This window comes from Balaenoptera ricei, chromosome 1 (genome assembly GCF_028023285.1).
Source record: "Balaenoptera ricei isolate mBalRic1 chromosome 1, mBalRic1.hap2, whole genome shotgun sequence".
Lineage (NCBI taxonomy): Eukaryota > Metazoa > Chordata > Mammalia > Artiodactyla > Balaenopteridae > Balaenoptera > Balaenoptera ricei.
The window spans coordinates 106,743,778-106,760,816 of record NC_082639.1 but is presented as its reverse complement, the minus strand read 5'-3'; the positions used below and the strand labels follow the sequence as shown (position 1 = coordinate 106,760,816).

At 42.1% G+C, this 17,039-nt stretch overlaps 1 protein-coding gene across 1 annotated transcript; it reads left to right on the top strand.

The window, feature by feature from the left end:
• Positions 1 to 6,876: 6,876 nt before the first annotated feature.
• LOC132364196 (neuroblastoma breakpoint family member 4-like) lies at positions 6,877 to 16,795 on the top strand. Its single transcript, XM_059919936.1, has 5 exons — positions 6,877 to 6,979; positions 7,143 to 7,194; positions 8,592 to 8,782; positions 11,408 to 11,632; positions 16,578 to 16,795. The coding sequence occupies exons 1-5, from the start codon at positions 6,877 to 6,879 to the stop codon at positions 16,598 to 16,600; spliced, it is 594 nt and encodes a 197-aa protein (XP_059775919.1). The 3' UTR covers positions 16,601 to 16,795.
• The last annotated feature ends 244 nt before the right edge of the window (positions 16,796 to 17,039 follow it).

Sequence of the window (17,039 nt, the reverse complement as noted above, 5' to 3'; positions counted from 1 at the left end):
CTTCTCTGATTGCTGTGGCTAGGATTTCCAAAACTATGGTGAATAATAGTGGTGAGAGTGGACATCCTTGTCTTGTTCCTGATCTTAGAGGAAATGCTTTCAGTTTTTCACCATTGAGAATGATGTTTGCTGTGGGTTCGTCACATATGGCCTTTATTATGTTGAGGTAGTTTCTCTCTATGCCTACTTTCTGGAGAGTTTTTATCATAAATGGGTGTTGAATTTTGTCAAAAGCTTTTGCTGCATCGATTGAGATGATCATACGGTTTTTATTCTTCAATTTGTTAATATGGTGTATCACATTGATTGATTTGCGTATATTGAAGAATACTTTCATCCCTGTGATAAATCCCACTTGATCATAGTGTATGATCCTTTTAATGTGCTGTTGGATTCTGTTTGCTAGTATTTTGTTGAGGATTTTTGCATCTATGTTCATCAGTGATATTGGTCTGTAATTTTCTTTTTTTTGTAGTATCTTTGTTTGGTTTTGGTATCAGGGTGATGGTGGCCTCATACAATGAGTTTGGGAGTGTTCCTTCCTCTGCAATTTTTTGGAAGAGTTTGAGAAGGATGGGTGTTAGCTCTTCTCTAAATGTTTGATAGAATTCACCCGTGAAGCCATCTGGTCCTGAACTTTTGTTTGTTGGAAGATTTTAAATCACAGTTTCAATTTCATTACTTGTGATAGGTCTGTTCATATTTTCTATTTCTTCCTGCTTCAGTCTTGGAAGCTTATACCTTTCTAAGAATTTGTTCATTTCTTCCAGGTTGTCCATTTTATTGGCATAGAGTTGCTTGTGGTAGTCTCTTAGGATGCTTTGTATTTCTGTGGTGTCTGTTGTAACTTCTCCTTTTTCATTTCTAATTTTATTAATATGTGTCCTCTCCCTCTTTTTCTTGATGAGTCTGGCTAATGGTTTATCAATTTTGTTTATCTTCTCAAAGAACCAGCTTTTAGTTTTATTGATCTTTGCTCTTGTTTTCTTTGTTTCTATTTCATTTATTTCTGCTCTGATCTTTATGATTCCTTTCCTTCTGCTAACTTTGGGTTTTGTTTGTTCTTCTTTCTCTACTTCCTTTAGGTGTAAGGTTAGATTGTTTATTTGAGATTTTTCTTGTTTCCTGAGGTAGGTTTGTATTGCTATATACTTCCCTCTTAGAACTGCTTTTGCTGCATCCTATAGGTTTTGGATCGTCGTGTTTTCATTGTCATTTGTCTCTAAGTATTTTTTGATTTCCTCGTTGATTTCTTCAGTGATCTCTTGGTTATTTAGTAACGTATTGTTTCGCCTCCATGTGTTTGTGTTTTTTCCTTTTTTTCCCCCTGTAATTCATTTCTAATCTCATAGCGTTGTAGTCAGAAAAGATGCTTGATATGATTTCAATTTTCTTAAATTTACTGAGGCTTGATTTGTGACCCAAGATGTGATCTACCCTGGAGAATGTTCTGTGCGCACTTGAGAAGAAAGTGTAATCTGCTGTTTTTGAATGGAATGTCCTATAAATATCAATTAAATCTATCTGGTCTATTGTGTCATTTAAAGCTTGTGTTTCCTTATTAATTTTCTGTCTGGATGATCTGTCCATCAGTGTAAGTGAGGTGTTAAAGTCCCCCACTATTACTGTGTTACTGTCAATTTCTTCTTTTATAGCTGTTAGCATTTGCCTTATGTATTCAGGTGCTCCTACGTTGGGTGCATATATATTTACAATTGTTATATCTTCTTCTTAGATTGAACCCTTGATCATCATGTAGTGTCCTTCCTTGTCTCTTGTAACATTCTTTATTTTAAAGTCTATTTTATCTGATATGAGTATTGCTATTCCAGCTTTTTTTGATTTAAATTTGCATAGAATATCTTTTTCCATCCCCTCAATTTCAGTCTGTATGTGTCCCTAGGTCTGAAGTGTGTCTCATGTAGACATCATATATATGGGTCTTGTTTCTGTATCCATTCAGTGAGCCTGTGTCTTTCGGTTGGAGCATTTAATCCATTCACGTTTAAGTTAATTATCGATATGTATGTTCCTATTACCATGTTCTTGTTATGGGTTTGTTTTTGCAGGTTCTTTTCTTCTCTTGTGTTTCCCATTTAGAGAAGTTCCTTTAGAATTTGTTGTAGAGCTGGTTTGGTGGTGCTGAATTCCCTTAGCTTTTGCTTGTCTGTAAAGCTTTTGATTTCTCCATCAAATCTGAATGAGATTCTTGCTGGGTAGAGTAATCTTGGTTGTAGTTTCCTCCCTTTCATCACTTTAAATATATCATGCCACTCCCTTCTGGCTTGTAGAGTTTCTGCTGAGAAATCAGCTGTTAACCTTATGGGAGTTCCTTTGTATGTTATTTGTCATTTTTCCTTTGTTGCTTTCAGTAATTTTTCTTTATCTTTAATTTTTGTCAATTTGATTACTCTGTGTCTTGGCATGTTTCTCCTTGGGTTTATCCTGCCTGGGACTCTCTATCCTTCCTGGACTTGGGTGGCTATTTCCCTTCCCATGTTAGGGAAGTTTTTGACTGTAATCTCTTCAGATATTTTCTCAGGTCCTTTCTCTCTCTCTTCTCCTTCTGGGATCCCCTATAATGTGAATGTTTGTGCATTTAATGTTGTCCCAGAGGTCTCTTAGGCTGTCTTCATTTCTTTTCATTCTTTTCTCTTTATTCTGTTCTGTGGCAGTGAATTCCACCATTCTGTCTTCCAGGTCACTTATCTGTTCTTCTGCCTCAGTTATTCTGCTATTGATTCCTTCTAGTGTATTTTTCATTTCAGTTATTGTATTGTTAATCTCTGGTTTTTGTTCTTTAATTCTTCTAGGTCTTTGTTAAATGTTTCTTGCATCTTCTCAATCTTTTCTTCCATTCTTTTTCCGAGGTCCTGGATCATCTGCACTATCATTATTCTGAATTCTTTTTCTGGAAGCTTGCCTCTCTCCACTTCATTTAGTTGTTTTTCTGGGGTTTTATCCTGCTCCTTCATCTGGGACATAGTCTTCTGCCTTTTCATTTTGTCTGTCTTTCTGTGATTGTGCTTTTCATCCTGAAGGCTGTAAGATTGTTGTTCTTCTTGCTTCTCCTGTCTCCAGTCTGCTTTTTTTAGCATGCTTGATTTAGGAGAGAATAAAGGGCTATATAATATGATAAATTCAGATTTTCAAATGGGATAATAATATTGTCCAGTTGAAAGTCTGCATTACATAAGAGGCACTAATGTTTAAGGTTTTTCATCACCTACACATTCATTTAAAATATAAACCAAAAAATATTACCAGGAGAATATGATTTTATGAAAAAGAATGTCAATGTTAATTTATCATGCCCTTTCCAAAAGGGCTTTGTGCTTCTCACATAAAATTGGGAACATATTTGTTTACATTTAATCTTTCTAACTTGAATTTTCAAAAAATCCTGGGATTTTGAAAATGCAGACTGTATATATTCTTAACATTCTCTTAAGAATGTTGAGATAAAGATTGTTTTCTTCGATTTTCTGTTCCATTTAAAATTTAACTTTTACATCTAGCTGTAGGCAGAAAATAGTAATCACTCTGGGTGTAAACTTGATTTTCTTTATTGAGATGTATCATTTATTTAATGAGTGAATCAGCAAATTAGAAATAGAACACAGTCAAAAATGTCTGAGTTACCAATTTATATTTGTGGGCAAAGTGTATCAAAATTATCTTCTTAATATGATAAATTGTGCTCTATCATTCTGAAAACTCAGGATACAGCTTACTCATATCATTGTGGGTCTTTCAGTATGAAAGATAGATGCTAAAAGTTTTGTGTACAGTAATGCAAATTGGCTACAACAAATAGTATGTTTCAGAGAAAGTTAAACTAGTTTTAGATTAAGGATGCAAAACTAGAGTTTTTTTTTTTTAGGATAAAACCTTGTGTGTTTTACAAATTTTTTAATGTTCACAGCTTTTTCTCATAAAAGTGCCAGACATTATTTTGTGCTTTTAATGGATTTTTATTTATGTATGTTATTTTTGTTATTCTTACTTTGAGTGGAATGTCCATTAATGTAAATTATATTTATTTTTATACATTAATTTTAATTTTCACTAGTTTTGCTTGTAGGCAAAAGGCAAAATAAAGTTTTCATGTTAAGAAAAAAAAAAAGAAAAACAAAGACAAAAGTTTTTATAGATTACCACAATGTCATCCTGGAATGTCAATGGAAATAGTGAGTGACATTATACCACCTTTCAGGCACCTAACAGGAAACAGGTAAAAAGGAAGAGGACAGTCAGCTCACTGTATACAATGGTATATAATGTACATATCTATCAAGCTGGTTGATCACAAACCAGTGAGAATAAATCTTTTTTTTTTTTTTTATTTATTTTTGGCTGTGTTGGGTCTTCATTGCTCTGCACGGGCTTTCTTCCGTGCATTGCTGCAAGTGGGGGCTACTCTTCCTTGCAGCACGTGGGCTTCTCATTGCGGTGGCTTCTCTTGCTACGGAGCACGGGCTCTAGGTGCACGGGCTTCAGTAGCTGTGGTGCACGGGCTCAGTAGTTGTGGCTTGCGGGCTCTAGAGTGCAGGCTCAGTAGTTGTGGTGCAGGGGCTTAGTTGCTCCATGGCATGTGGGATCTTCCCGGACCAGGGCTCGAACCCATGTCCCCTGCATTGGCAGGCGGATTCTTAACCACTGTGCCACAAGGAAAGTCCCTGAAGATTCTTTTGACTTGATGGTGTGTAGATTCCACTCCCATCTAATCTCAATGTATAATTCATCTAACCCATTAATAAACAGCATTTCAGATGGAAAAGCCTGACTATTAAACAACTCTCTAGGATGGTAGCTGGGTATTTCCCCAGGATCTGTGGGAAAAAGGATTTGTTTAGCCATTTGCACAGACTCAGGACATAGGATACTCTGAAGATGACCTGTCATATCAAGGAAATTTGTCCAATGGCTCAAGAAGGAAACCCAGTGCCTTCTTATGAGGCTCTGTCTGGGGCCTCCTGGACTATTTCTCTCACAATAGCCTGTTATCACACTATGAAGACTGGAACAGGATTGGGCATTTGTGAAGGGGTTTTGCCTGATGTAACTGTCCTGTTAATTTATTTGTAGAGAGCCAAACTGATCACAGTGACCTGAAAGGACCAGAGGCTATTGCCACAAGGTAATTTTAATATTTGTGGGCCGTTAATACAGTGATGACATCTGCAGATCTCTGGTCCAGGGAAAAGCAGAAAGTGTTGAATATATTGTATCATCAATTTTCCCAACCACGAATTATCCTTTTTTGTAATGTTTTCTGCTTTCATTGTGGTACTTATATTGTTTCCCATTTCTTATTAACTTCTCAAGTTTATAACCCAAGCCAGTTGACCCAGGTGAACTAAGTCAGAGTGATTTTTTGCACTCACTTGTTATCTCCAGTGTGGTTTATAGAGTGAGATGCATACCTGTCTTTTGCCTGTTTGGCGTTAGCATGTTGGCATGTATGTCATAGCAAGAAATGTAAATAGACCATAATATTATTATACTATGCCACAGTATTTAGAGAGGCCTCGATGGCATGAGATTTCTGGGACACCAGATGCCCCAAAACCTGTATGCACTTGTCCGTTTCATGTGACACTCAATGCAATGTAAATGAAAGGATGAAAGCCACTGTTACGTGACTCTATATGTTGTGAGTCATGACTGTACCATCCAGAGATAATTCAGTCTCTTTCTTCATCAGCTTGTTATTTGGCCAGAGCACTGAGCACCTAGTGTCCTTTCTATCTCCTGCCCCTGTGAAAAAGCAGACTCTGTCCCACACACAAAAGGGAGTTTTTCCCTCTTTAAAGGATCAGGCCCTTGGCTTGCTTCACCATTCCCTTAAACATGCCATCAGAACCAGATAGGACTCTAAGATTGCTGGTCCCTCTTGGGTTAATCTTCAGTCCTGCCTCCCCACCAGGCTCAGCAGGGAGCTGCCACAGATGGTAGAGAATGGTGTCCCATGGGACTCACTGCTGGATGAATACTATTTGATTTACTCAGTTCTTCCTGGTCTGTCAGACTCCTTCTGGCCTTATACAAGTGCTGCCTTCATCTCATTTGAGGAAGTGGATGTCTCTTATGCTCGGGATGTAACCAGTGAGTATTCTTTATCAATGTGATAAAACTCCAACTGGACTCCCAGGTAGACTCTGTATTCTTTGTATCCCACCCCTCAGGCAGTGCTGAGATTTGTCATACCTGTGTAGAAGCTCTGTAGACATAGTGATTAAAATCAGGCTCTATGATAGAGTTTTAAGCACAGACATCGGGTGGGTCAGGGAGCTGTGCTCTCTTCTTCATCCAGGCCAAGCCTATGGGTCAGGCCCCAAGTTAGATAATGGATCCAAGGCAGGTGTGACAAACTCACTCACTTGCAGCTGTACAAGTGCACAGAGATGACTGTCTTTTTTCCTGATTCCTATGAAATGTCTCTTCCTACATACAAGCCTCCCATTTTCATACCCAAAGAATGTCCCTTAAATTTCTGTGCCTTTCCAGAGATGTTGACAGCCTTAACTCCATTTTTGGATTTGTTGTTTCCCTGGTGTCACTGCTGTCATCCCCAGTGTCTGTCTCCTCTAAGTTGGCTGTCTTAGTGAAGCAGTCATCTGAACACCAGGACACGAAGACCTCTACCATCACCTTGCTTGTATGTTTCCATGAACCAAGGCAGAGCCCTGGCATTTCCCTACCCATGAATGGCCAAAGATTCAGTGTAGCAACAAATGTTCATTTTGATTCAAGGTTTTGTAGATTCCATCCATCATTCTGCTAAACCAGCCAGCATATTATGAGAAAAGCCTGAATATTACAGTATTCTGTTAGAATGCAGGTGAGCTATTCCCCAGAATCTGTGGGGAAAAGATGTGTTTAACTTTTTACTCAGACTTGGAAGAGGATACTGTGGTGAGGATCTACCAGGTCAGGGAGATTTTGGCTGATGGCTCAGGAAAGCAAACCAAGGCAGGTACACAAGACACAACCTGAGGCCTCCTGGAATATTCTTCTTAAAATATCCTATCGTCCCACTGGTGATGTTTTTGTCCCCATGGTAGTATTGGATACTGGATTATTATCATACACAGGATGATCTGCTTAATGTTTCTGGCCCTGTCTGAATTTATCCGTAGGAAGTCATACTGTTCTTGAGGAAGAGGAAGACCAAGACCTTATCTGTTCTAGGTAACGATGATGAAACATGGGTCTTAATTCAGTGGTGACTTCTGGTCATCTCAGATGCAGGGAAATCAGAAAGTGCTGAATATGCCTATTTCTTCCATTCTGACAACCACAAAGTGTCTCTTTTAATAATGTTGTCTGTTTTCACTGTGGTACTTATATAGGCCACTTTATGAATCCCTCTCAATTATAGTAACCTACAGTCAGTTGATGCAGGGGTACTAATCAGTCACCCAATTTCTTGCAGTCTCCTGTTCTCTCCTTTTTATTAAAACCAGCATGAGATGCATATCTGCCTCTGCCTGTTTGGCCTTACCACACTGGCAGGTATTTGATGGCAAGGAAAGTAACGAGAAAAAAAATTCGTGTCACATCTCAGTATTAGAGAAATTGGCCTTGAAGACACAGGATTTCTAGGAGCCCATTATGCTGCCAGAGCCTGTGTTCACTTGGCTGCTACATGAAAATTTCACCAAAAACTTATGCTATAGTTGAAGCTGCCTTTATGGTTTCTGAAGGCGTGTGTGATGTGACTGCTGTGTACTGGGGTACTTCAGTCTTCCTCCTCCTGGGCTCGTTTCTGATCAGTACTCAGAGCACCTCATGCTCACTTTCTCCCCCTCCCTCTCTCTCCCTTTCCCCAGATAGGAGAGGATTGTTATACCTCCCTTTATGGGGACTTCCCATTTGTTTTCTGTGACTGTTAGGCAGCTAGCTAGAGATGAGCAGCAAGGGAAGGTGGAGGTGGAGACTCGGGATATGTGAGCCAAACAGGGCCTGAGGGGCAGGCTGCGGTCAGCACATCCTGAAGCAGCAGGAAGCACCTGGCCGAAGGGGAATTCCCCGAGGCACGCAGGCGCAGTTTGAGCCGAGCGATAACCGGAGATAACCCCAACCTCATTATGTCATCACTATAATAGAATTTACATGTGGCTTCACCCCCACCCCCTACCCCATGGGCTTTTCTTAGCGAATTTTGGGTAAAACATGGAATTTGGGGTAAAAGCATGCGCAGTAAAACCCGTCACTCACTTGACGAGACCTTGTCACTTGATCTTAACCCAACCCCTACCCTTAGGTTCAAAGCACTTATAAACACCCCGCGCCCGTATAGCTGGGCTGGTTTCACTTCGCAGAAGCCAGTTCGCGCTCTCTCTCTGAGAGTGTGTCTATGCTTTAAGTAAACTTTGCTTTGAGCTTACACCCGAAGTGTTAGTCTGCAATTCTTTGCTTACCATTACAAGGACCGAGGTGGCTGGTCCAGATTCGTCCGTTGACCTCCTCGGTTGAAACTCTCCAACACAACGCACACCAAACCCATAACATGACCGGTCCCTTAACCCTCCCATCAAAACCCGCCAGGACTCTGTGTTCACGAATATTTGCTGTTTAATCATCAGTCCTCCCGACCCCACAAAGCTCAGTATGGAGCTGCTGGTGATAGAAGAGAATGAAGTCCAGCAGGACTCACTGGATGAATGTGATTTGGCTGGTTCTATTGGCCATCATCTGTCAGACTCCTGTACGCCTTACAGAAGTGCCTCATTCCAGTCGGATAAAAGGGAGGTCTCCTCAGTTCTATCCGTAAATGGTGAGTACTCCCATTATAAAGAGCAGTAAGATCCTAGTAGGTCACGAGGTAGCATCTATATTCTTTGTATCCAACAACCAGTACAGGCTATGAACGGCATCCCTGTAAACAGGTCCTCAGACTCATGTTGATTTGAATTACGTTCTTGGATTTAATTTTTAAAAGGCATCCATCATGTGCCTTTTCATTCTTCTTGTCCCAGGCTGCCCTCTGTCACCTGGACCCCCCTCACCAGTGCAGGCGTTCGGTATCAAGTCAGGCTAGAGAGGGGAAGTGGAGGGGTAAGGGCAGGATCTCGGCTGCCACGGTCTCACCTGCAGGAATTTGTGTAACAGACCTCTTTTTTTCAAGATAAGGATCCTCATACTCATGAAATTATGTTGCTAATTTTATTTCTTGAAGAGTTTCTTACAAAGTTTCTGGCTTTCCACACGTTTGCAGTCTGCTCCATATTTGCAGTGTCTGTTATATTGTTCCCCAGCTCCAGGCTTTTTCCCTGGGCTGCGTACCTCCCTCTGAAGCATTTACATACCAGATCTTGAATATGAAATCCTGTCCATGCCCTGCGATTTCCAGGAAGCCAAAGATCTGGCTCTGGTGTCCCATCCTTCAGAAATAGCCATGGTTCTCCTCCTTTGTGTAGCAACGACGAGCCTTCCATGTGTGGGTTATAGTTTCAATCGTGTGTGTAGTCTCAGTGGTATAATCTCATGGAAACTATCCACAACCTGTACACCTGATGGGGGTATTGGCCTAATTTATGAGCAAGATCCCCTTGGGCAGCAGTTCATAGGGCGTGTAGATTAAAACCTGGTTTGCGTTACTTCTCGGGCTATTTTTTTGACTTTTCTTCTATATGAGAAGCATTTGGATTGTTAGAAGCTTTACTCATAAAATCATCTTGAAAAAGTAGAAGAAACCCCATTATGTATCGGACTATATCTGTCTTCTTGTATAATTAAATTGGCCATGAGAAATCGTTCTTGTTTAGTGTGTGCCTTTTCACATTGGGATCATCCTCTTTCCTGTTTCCCGTTCCTCCCTGAGGTAGAGAGAAGCAAAGGCTTTCTCAGGATTATAGTAGTTCACAAACCAGAAATGAAACACATGGTTATTGTGCGCCTGTTGTATACCATGCACCTGACTAAGCAAGCTCCACGTGAGCCATAACCCATTCAGTCCTCGTGGGACACTCTCAGGTAGGTGTGGTATCTCATGGTAGAGCCAAGGGCACTGAGGCTCAGCAAGGTCCCTTCACTTGCCCAAGACTCCCGGCCACTGGGATGTGGGACATTGGCCACTCCTTGGCCTGACTCCCTGGCTCAGGCTCTGTGCGCTCCTCTCAGCAGTCGGACCCGTCAGCGACTAAGAGAGGATGTTGCTCACCTTTTCCTTTTTGCCCTGAACCGAATGATTTGACACTATCTGAATCTTAAACACAAAGTTGCCAGACTGACGCAGAGAACTCCTGTGGTCCCTCGCTCAGATCTGCCAGCTCCTAATCCATCAGTGCACTTTGTCCCGTGAGCAGAGCCGGCTGCTCATCCAGCCCCTCCAGGCGAAGCCACAGCTCCACGAGGCTCTCTGTGGAAAATCAGCCAGGGGTGAGAGGTCCATGTCTCTCAGCACCTCCTGCCCCCAGAATTATCTGCTCTCACTCAGGGTCCAGGGAGGCCTTGAATTTGGCTGTGCTGGTGCCCTTTAAAAGCTGCAGAGCTCTGTCTCAGAAACACCAACAGCTGGGTCTGAGTTTCCATGAGGAGGAGAAGAAATTCTCAGACACACGTCTCAGAAGTGAGATGTGTGTGATATGGCACAGCCCTGCCAGGCCATCATTCAGAATGGGCCAGGAAAGGCCAAATTCCCCCCCACACAGATGGGCTGAGAGGAATGAATGGAACATGTAAATAATACACAGATCCACCTGTGTCTGGGTTCTGATGGTAACCTGAGGACAGTGTGGCTAGCTGATTCTGTAACACTTCTGTATCTAAGCTTCCAATGAGGGATTCAGGCCTCTACTACACTACTTCTATCTGCTAATACCATCCATCCCCACTCTGCCCCATGTGGCAATAGAATATACACATGTATGGGTGAGTGGAAAGGTAGACAAAAATTAAACGTAAGGAAGTTCGAAAGGTTCCAGAACTGTGAAACATTCTATTAACTTGGTCCATATACTGTAGATTCTCAATTTCTTTTTCTAGTGGTACCTGAAGTCTTTAGGCCATACTTCTTCCCCTGTTCTTTTATTCTTGTGGGTAGATATCAACAACTCTTTCTCCCCCATGCCTTGCGGCCTGTTTACAGCCTTCTCTCTAAGCTACAGGACTAAGGCTAATAGCTGAATAATAGGCGCGACCTCATATGCCATCCAAAGCCCTCTAGATTCAAGGGGGTGATTTTTCATTTCAAGGATGTTGCAGCCTAGCACCTGCCATCTCAGCATGCCCAGGCACAGCCATAAAAATGACATCTCCTTCATGTACGTGATGTCTGCCTTTATTGTCTGAGTTATTGGGTGGTTTCACTCATAGGCAGGGACATCAGAAATGGGTGTTCTGGGAGGGATTAGCACAGGAAAACTTGGATTGGTCCTACTGAACCCTCTTTTCCTTTCAGGTGACTGGGAGGACTGTCACCAAAGGCCTTTGAGTTTCCAAGGCCCAGGGGTACAAACTTCACAAGCACAGCTGCAGAAAAGCACCCACATGACCAATTATCTGCAACTGCAGCTGGACCAGCGTTTCAATTGTGGGCACAGCAAAGTCACACTCGGTCTTTCCTCCACCATCTGGGGCTTTACTGCCAACCCCGATTCTGGAAGCCAAGGACCACTCTTCCTAGGTAAAAAAATAAAAGGGGATTAGGAAGCTCTAGTTGTCTCAGGGTTGAGGGTGAAGGAGGCAATGGGGCCTCTCCCACGCCCGCTGTAGGTCTGGTTGAAATCTGTGATGCTCTAACAGAGTGAGGTGAGCAAGAGCCTGGGATTTAGGACCAGCTCTGCCTCAGGCCCTGGGTTTGCAAACTCCTGATTGTTTAACTGGGCCAAGTTATTTATCTCCTTAGGTATTCATATCTCACATCCCTCATCTGAACTCTTGAAAAATTGTATCCCCATTCCATGGTTGTTGGGAATATTAAGCAACATGATGTCCAGAATGCCTGATCAGTAAAAATGGTTTGATAACAACTATGAATATATAACATCTAACCATTGTGTCTTTCTGGTGCTTTAACACTTACAAAATGATTGCACATGCGTTGTTTCCTCTGAGGTAGAGCACTTTTTTGATCCCCACTTTCTCTGGGACCCGTCTTCCCTGACTTCCTCAGAAAGGCAGGTTGGCCAGTATTTTCCTCTCCTTTCAACATCCACCCTCAAGTCAATTTTCCCCTGCTAGGTGCTCTCAGTAACAGTGTATTAGTAACATTCTGTAGCAATGTAAACCCTGGCCACACAACTCAGCCTCCAGTTTAGTTTTCATATCCAGGTTATTTTCCTTTTTTCCCCTCTTTTTAAAATAAAGGGCCACCCTCACCCATGAGGTGTACTGATCTGTCTATTTTATGACACTCCATTTAATTCATCATCTTCACTCATCTCCATGGCCATGTCCTCAGTTTTCTTCTCCTTGGGATCCACCTCTGCTCAGATTTTCTTAAAAGAGCTTTCAAACCCTCACATCCATTTCTTCTGGGACGTGTTCATCCTTACCCTCCACCTCTCTCCACATCTGCACTGGAGCCAGGGGCTGGCTGGTGCTCATCCCTCAGGCGATGACCTCATCTGAGAAATGAGGGAAGACCCACGTCCTCAGGTGGAGGTGAGATAAGAAGGAGCACCCCTGTGGCACCATGGAGAGTCTCACAGAAAGTGCTCAGGGAATGTAGGGAATGCGTAGCCCTGACAAGAGCCATTAGGTCTTGTGGTATTTAGTTGTCTTCTCTTCCCTCTAGTCTCTCCTCTTCTTGTCCTTGGCTTCCCACATTACCAGCCAAGACCTAACCCCACTGGCTCAGTCACTCTGTCTCCCGCTCACTTTCCACGGAGGCCTGAGATGAATCCAGGCTTCACAGAAGATTTTGCAGCAAAGGATAATGTTAATGCCCTTTATTTTCACACTCCTCCACCCAGTGATTCCTGCCCCCCATATCTAATAGCTCCTGTCACCCACCAGAGCTTCTGTCTCATTCTTCTTGGTTTTCTTTTTTCTTTTCCAAATTCAGCTCATCAGAAGGATATTAGAATGGTCCATTCAGTATCTCAACACCCTCATGCATTTGTTCCATTATACACACACACACACACACACACACACACACACACACTTGTTGCATTTTTATCATATCTTCCATGCCTTATTTAGATTGAGTATGTATACGTATTACACATAGTATGGATACATATATATGTGAAATATATATTGATGCACATTTGAAAATTTTTCTAGTTTTAGACCTCCCCAGTTCTTTTCTATCCTGAGGTTTTCCTTCAATTTTGACTTTGCTTGATCTCTACAATCTCTTCCCTCCCGGCAGTATAGCCTATGTCCAGCATGATTTTCTTGCCTTTGTCTTTTCTACCTAGGAAACTTTTTTTTAATCAGTTTTATTTTTCTTGACTTTTTCCTTTGGCATTTGGGAACATGTTTGCCCCGTGGCAATCTTACCAGTACTGGGTAGTGTTAGGAAGATCAACAAAAAGCAAATATAAAAATGTCTCCATTGGTTTCCACTCACCATAGACTTTCAGATGGCCTTTCTTGTTCCTGAACACTTTCCTTACTTGATGTCCCTCCTGAGTGGGGGAGTAAGTCATAGTTAGATCATGCATAAAAACGGATCCTGTTGGCTGTGGTTTTATCTTCAGAGCTGGGTTTGAATGCTTCCATTGGAATGAAGAACCCTCCCAAGCTGAAGGGTGAGGTCTTAGCTGCCAGCAAGCATGAGTGTCTGGTCTATAGCAAGATTAATGCCTTAAGTGTCCTGAAACAGAAGATTATCCGAAGAAAACTGCTGTTCAGCAAGTGGAGACTAGCACGCCGATTCCCTGGCCTTCAAGCTTAGGGTACAGCGATAATCACATCTGAGGCTCTTACGTGTACTTCTTCCTTATACTCTTTACCTAAGATTATAGCTCAGTCTCCCACTATTTTTTCTCTTCCTCGTTTGTTCACTCAACAACTGATGCTACCTCGTCTTGTCTTTCCTCTCTTTTCCATGGGGGCTGCCACCCTGCCATGGCCCTTCCATCTCCATCTCCTGTTTACACTCTGAACTCTGTTGAGTTCCTATAGCTGCTGTCCTAATATTCCCTCTGACCTTTCCTTTTAGCCACAGGGAAGCCCAAATCCATGGTCCTCCTCATCAGAAGAGCATCATTTAGGCCACTGAACACATAGTACTTCGCCTGATATCACACACTTTCTTGGTTTCTTTGCCTTATTCTCCCTTCCCTGTTCCCAAACTCTACTGCCTGTTTCTTCCAGGATCATGTGTTAATGAATCACTTGCATGTTGGGTTGGCTTTTGGAGAACCTTATCTAGGAAAACCCTTAACCCTCAACCTCTGCACATGAATAAGAAGAATTGAAACTGAGGAAAAAGAGCACTGAGTATAAAAACTAAGTAAGAACCTGGGTCATAGGTGGGAGTGCTGGACTGGCCTGGAGTCAGGTTCCCCTCAGCCCCAGGTGGGCAGTTCTGTGCTAATGTGCATGGGGCTTCCAGGGACTGACGAGCTGGCAGTAGGTGGAGGACAGTAGATGGCACCCTAAAGGGACGTTGGCCAAAAGGAGATCCAGAGGCCAGGTTTTCAATATGCATAAGAGCATGAAGTGCATAGGCATTCAGACCTCTCCCCTTTCTTAAAATTACTCCTTCTACATGTTCAGTAAGAATCCAGAAGAAATGAACTGAGTTGGAATCTGAGGCCAAGGAATGTAGGAGAGCATTGTAGTGAATTAACTTTGGGCCAGATTTATGAAGACCCAGGGAGATACACAAGAATACAAGATGATCATTGCTTCAGACAAATCTAATTGAGAAGGCAAGTTATTTATATGAGAGTGTCAGAGAAAGACCGAAAAATCTTTAGGGCCAGTGGGAAAGAAGTCCATGCTGGAGTAGATGGAGAGAAGAAAAAGAATGGTGTGAAATAGTGTAGGTCTAATGAGTAGTTCTAAATCATGCTATTATAAAATAAAAACTGGGTGAGTTTTGATCTACCATGAATGCCTTAACCCAATCCATTGAAATTCTGATTCTAAAGTTCTGCAGTGAGGTTTGGGTATCAGTATTTTTAAAAGCTCTGCTAATATGCATCTAGGGATTAGAAGGACTGTGGATCTGGTAGGATATCAGTAACCAGTATGGCAGTGTCCATTGTGTGGCTACTTCATAGAAAAGCTGAATATCAGCCATTAAGGGAATTAGCATTCTTCTCTCAACAGAACTATTTGTACAGCTCAGAGAAGAGAAAAGAGAAAAAAGATAGGTTAGATATATAATATCTCTGTTTGGATCCAAGTTTCTCACAATTTTTATCATACAAAATAGAGTTAAAAAAAAATTACATAAAAACCCAGAGTATAAAATAGTATCTCCCCTTCCCACAATAATGAAATTTAGTGTTTCCTTTTCTACTGTGAAAATGCAACTTGCAGTTTGCTATTCACTAAATGGATTTCCCTAATGGGTTCAGAACTGCAGAATCAACAAATTGTTTTTTTTTTTCATTTAATTTTTTCCTTATGCAAAAACCCCATAATGAATCTTAGGCCTCATTCTCCTATGTTTATCTTTTTTCATGCCCTTCTATGCACTAGCATAAAATACTAGGAGAGACTCTTTCTTTGGGAAAAGTTTGAGAAAAAAGTGATGAGAATCTAGTATAACTAAAACTAATGCTTTTTCACTTTTACTTCAGAGTTTTTTTTGTCTATATGTTGAGAATATTCCTAGAAATGCCCTAAGGTGGATCCAGCATGAAATTACCTTTCTAGAATGTTGGTGTCTATGGGATGCAAATGGGTTGGGCCACAGTTACACTCCCTGCTCTCTTTTTGCTAATTTCATTTGAGTTTCCTGTTTTTCCATTTGTTCCTCAGCCCCTTTGGAGGCCACGTGGTTTTAGTTAGTCCCTAGCCCCTTGGAAACATAGCTCCTCATCTGTAAAAGGTGGAACTGGACTTGGATACATTCTGAGGTCCCTGTTGGCTCCCACATTCCAGGGCTTTCCCTGTAGCCTGCCCCTCCTCCTCAGAAGGCAGGGACGTAGAGATAGAAGAGGGTGTGTTTCTCTACCAAGGATCCTCTGCTCCCATAGCAGTCTGTTTCTGAATGTGTACAAGGTATGCTAAGCACATCCATCCTGGTACATGTGAGAAAGTCATCATTCAGTCCAGATGAAGGGGATTCAAGAGGGACGTGGCTGCTGAGAATTGGGTGGCAGGAAACTGGCTAAGGCTCTGCAGCAGCTTTGAGCTGGGATGTCACCAAGCACTGGTGGGGTGAGGACAGGGGTCCCTAGATTCTGCACCACAGGCTGGATGAAAGTTTAGGGAGGTATTTCTTCTAACTGATGTACCTCACTCTCCACTTCAGCCAGCCTGTGGCTCCCCCTTCAGCTCCTCCTGTCAACAGGAGCTCAGCCTGCCCCTGGCCTCTGTCACCAGGTAGCCATCCCTCCAGGCTCAGCTCTCAGCAGGACCTAACAAAACTAACATTTCATCTCTCTCTCTCTCCCTCTCTCTCTCTCTCTCTCTCTCTCTCTCTCTGTCTTTCACAGATACCAATTACTTTAGGAACTAAGAAAAGATATCGCCAATTTGGAAGAAACCACATTATAAAATGTACCTTTTCCATTTGATGAAAAAAAATCTACAGCAGCAAGTCAAGTTAAAGCCCAAACAGAACACTGGAGGGATCCTTTCCTGAGAATCAACCTTACAACCAACAACTACTCTCCACACTCCAAGACATAGATCTGATGGAAGAAATCCCAGTCATCAGCCTCCAAGTGTGATCAATCGATAAGGAGACCAATGCTTTGATGGTCACAGTTTGGAGAGACCTTAACTCTTGCTCGTCTCAATGTTCATCCTCCACACACTGGCATCAGGAGCAACTGGAAGAAGGCAACATGTCAACCCGGTCATTCTTTGCCACTAGATGGACTGTATTAGGATCTGACGGCATTAACTATGCAGTGTTCTTGCTGAAACTGTTTAGTCTGAGTTTCATCATGAGG

What these genes read in the sequence shown, in the direction of transcription:
- LOC132364196 (XM_059919936.1), top strand. Translation starts at nt 6,877, where the DNA reads ATGTGTTTAACTTTTTACTCAGACTTGGAAGAGGATACTGTGGTGAGG. An exon ending in CTCAGTTCTATCCGTAAATG is followed by an intron (nt 8,783 to 11,407) that starts GTGAGTACTCCC and finishes TTTTCCTTTCAG; the next exon opens with GTGACTGGGAGGACTGTCAC. An exon ending in CCAAGGACCACTCTTCCTAG is followed by an intron (nt 11,633 to 16,577) that starts GTAAAAAAATAA and finishes TGTCTTTCACAG; the next exon opens with ATACCAATTACTTTAGGAAC.